The following is a 3,203-nucleotide window of genomic DNA, read 5'->3' as shown; positions in this document are numbered from 1 at the left end:
TGTGTGTGTACTGGGGCTTGACCTCGGTCAAGCTTTTTTGCTCATAGTTGATGGTCTGTCACTAGAACTATGCCACTAGGTCTTGCTTTTTACTGGTTAATTGGAGATAAGAGTCTTGAAGATTTTTCTGGTTTGAACCTTGATCCTCAGATTTCAGCCTTAGTATTACAGCATATGGTGTAGCTGGGATTGTGTGCATGAGACACAAGCATTTGGCTCAGTTCTGTTTATTTGTGCAATCTTTTTAGCACCTCTGGTTCTCCTACACGTTTGACCATGGAGATTTGTACTGCCCTGGCATTGACCATGGTTCTTAAGCAGATGAACACATCAGGTGTTTTCCTGGGTGGCTACAGAGGCCCTGATTGCTATGGCTACAGCAGCTGCATTGGGCACTTGAGGGTTTGCTCCACACAAAGATTGACTTCTATCTCCTGTTCCTGCTCTGTGGATGGTCAGCTCTGAGCTGCTTTTAGAAAGCCCGGTTGTGATTTGTGGCTGCAAGCACACTCAGTTCTTAAGTTATCCTCTGATTTTAGTTTTTTGTTTTTGTTTTTTTTTGGGTCCGGTTGTGGGGCCTGAACTCTGGGCCTGAACTCTGGGCCTGGGCGCTGTCCCTCAGCTCAAGGCTAGAGTTCTACCACTTGAGCCACAGCGCCACTTCTGACATTTTTCTTTTTGCTTATGTGGTGCTGAGGAATCGAACCCAGGGCCTCAGGCATGCAAAGCAAGCGCTCTACCACTGAGCCACTTCCCAGCCCTATCCTCTGATTTTAGTTGCTGAGCATGAGGAACAGCGATGGAGGGTTTGCCACATATGAAACCAAACGTGGGGGATACTTGCTGGAGCTACTGAACCCCTCAGAAGTCTTTGGTAAGTGAGTTGGCCACCAGAATGCCAGAGCCAACATGCTGGCAGGTCTATGCTAAGTGGAGTCCCAAGTTAGTGGGGTTACTGGATTGTGGCTGAGAGGCTGTGGCCCTGTCTTGGAGGCCATGGAAGATCTGGGAGGATTTGCACACAACTCCTGGGCCCCAGCCTGTGCCAGCTCTTGCTTGTGCATCGCGTCTGTGCTGTGTGGAGGCTGTCATGCACCCCAGTGTTCTCTTGTGCGGCGGACCAGCGCAGCCAGAGCACTGGGACTCACAGGGCAGGGATCTTGGGAAAGGTGGGCGAGGAGTTGGCGAAGTGACAGACAGACACAGACTCAGAAGAGTTGCATCTGAGTGTATCTTTATTGAGGAGAATTAACATTTTTATACAGTGTGTGATTGTGACATAGATTCTTTGTTTATTTAAGCATGTAATCAATTTTTTTTAAAGGCAAAGCATTGATGAATTACATGAAAATTGATGACTATCTCACCAACTGTTTAAGCTAAGTGATGCGAAACAAGTCTAGCATATTGTTTAACAGAATGCGTCATCTGTTCAGCCTTTTTATGTTTAATAATTAACATACGTAAGACAGGGCTGTACTTATATTGTACTCTTTTTATTTTTATTTTTATCCAACTATTTTCATCTTTATAAGCTCCTATATAAGGAAATGGTTCTTCGGTTGGTTCAGGAAATATGATGTTACTAACTTTATATATTTTGTGTGAAACACCATCTATTCCCTATAACGGAGGTTGGACTAAACTTAATTATAACTGTTGGGAGAGTTTTTCTTTTTCTTTTATAATCAGAGGTCCCTTTTTTTTAGAACTCTCTGAACTACTGGGATAACTCTTTCTAACTTAGTTTAATTCATTGATTTTGTCTGTTGGACATATCTGGAAATTTTTAGTCTCTTTATTTACTATGCGTGAGCTGCAAAACCGCTTGTGAAGTTGTAGGAGTTTCTGGAGGCAACGTCACATCAGATGATAGATTGATTGGGGCCATAGGGGAACTGTGGGGGTCCCTTGGGAGCCTGTGCTACAGTCTGCTGAGGTGTGTTTGCATGCTGTCGCTGAGGTTTTGGTCTGGCAGAGAAGGCTGTTTTTTTCCTGACTGATCTTTATGTAAGCCCTCTTCCTTTCTGGTCTCTAGTTTTCTTGCTTCTTTACCTTTCAAGTTTTTTTTTTGTTTTGTTTTGTTTTTGGGTTTGTTTTTTTTTTTGGTAGTTTGTTGGTGGTGGTGGTAGTGTGTGTTTATGTGTGTGCTGGCTCTGTGCTTGACCCCAGGCCCTGGGATCTGTCCTTGAGTTTTTTTACTCAAAGCTAGTACTCTTCATCACTTGAAGCACAACCTCCATTTCCAGCCTTTTTTTGGTGGTTAATTGGATATAAGAGTCATGACATGCTGGGCACAGGTGGCTCACGCCTGTAATCCTAGCTACTCATGAGGCTGAGATCTGAGGATGGAGGTTCAAAGCCAGCCCAGGCAGGAAAATCCATGAAACTTTTTTTTTTTTTGGTCCGGTCGTGGAGCCTGAACTCTGGGCCTGGGCGCTGTCCCTCAGCTCTAGAGCTCAAGGCTAGCACTCTACCACTTGAGCTACAGCGCCACTTCCAGCTTTTTTCTTTTTGCTATGTGGTACTGAGGAATCAAACCCAGGGCCTCAGGCATGCAAGGCAAGCGCTCTACCACTGAGCCACCTTCTAGCCCTACCTGTGAAAGTCTTATCTCCAATAAACCACCAGAAAACTGGAAGTGGCGCTGTAGCTCAAGTGGTAGAGCACTAGCCTTGAGCTGAAGAGCTGAGGGACAGCGTTGAGGCCCAGAGTTCAAGCCCCACGACAACCAAAAAAAAAAGAGTCATGACTTTCCTGTCCAGACTGGCTTTGACCCATGATCCTCAGATCTCAGCCTCTTGAGTAGCGAGGATTACAGGCATGAGCCAATGGTGCCTTTTTTTTATTAGCATATATTAGTTGTGCAAGGGGGGTTCATTGTGGCATTCCCACACATGTATTCAATGTATGCCTAGTGGTCTCTGCTCCTCTATAACTCTCTCCTATTCCACTCTCCCTTGAAACAGTCTCAAACAAGCCAGTTGTCTGGGAGGTGGTGTGGCTGTCTACTGTGTCCTGTGTCCTGGCCATTGTCTCCCTTCCTTTATAGCCAGCACACGTGCAGGTCTGTCTCTTTTGTGTAGACTGGGCGATTGTGGAGGGATAACTACTTGCAGGCAGTGCACACTGCTGGACTCTTGCTGGCCCTGGTCTGGGGCGGGCTCACAGGCCTCGTCCCTGCTCTGTGATGGGGCTCACAG

General features: G+C 46.0%; 1 protein-coding gene across 1 annotated transcript in view; it reads left to right on the top strand.

Annotated features, from left to right (window-relative positions):
* Lss (lanosterol synthase (2,3-oxidosqualene-lanosterol cyclase)) overlaps positions 1-3,203 on the top strand; it is a 30,338-nt gene that overhangs the window by 18,243 nt on the left and 8,892 nt on the right. The window contains exon 16 of the mRNA XM_013032904.1: positions 778-874. Within this exon, the coding sequence (XP_012888358.1) occupies positions 778-874 (97 nt within the window). The remainder of the gene's footprint in view (positions 1-777; positions 875-3,203) is intronic.

The sequence above is a fragment of the Dipodomys ordii genome, unplaced genomic scaffold (assembly GCF_000151885.1).
Source record: "Dipodomys ordii isolate 6190 unplaced genomic scaffold, Dord_2.0 Scaffold159, whole genome shotgun sequence".
NCBI lineage: Eukaryota > Metazoa > Chordata > Mammalia > Rodentia > Heteromyidae > Dipodomys > Dipodomys ordii.
Note: the sequence above shows the minus strand (reverse complement) of the source record. Positions and strands in the feature narration are given on the sequence as shown.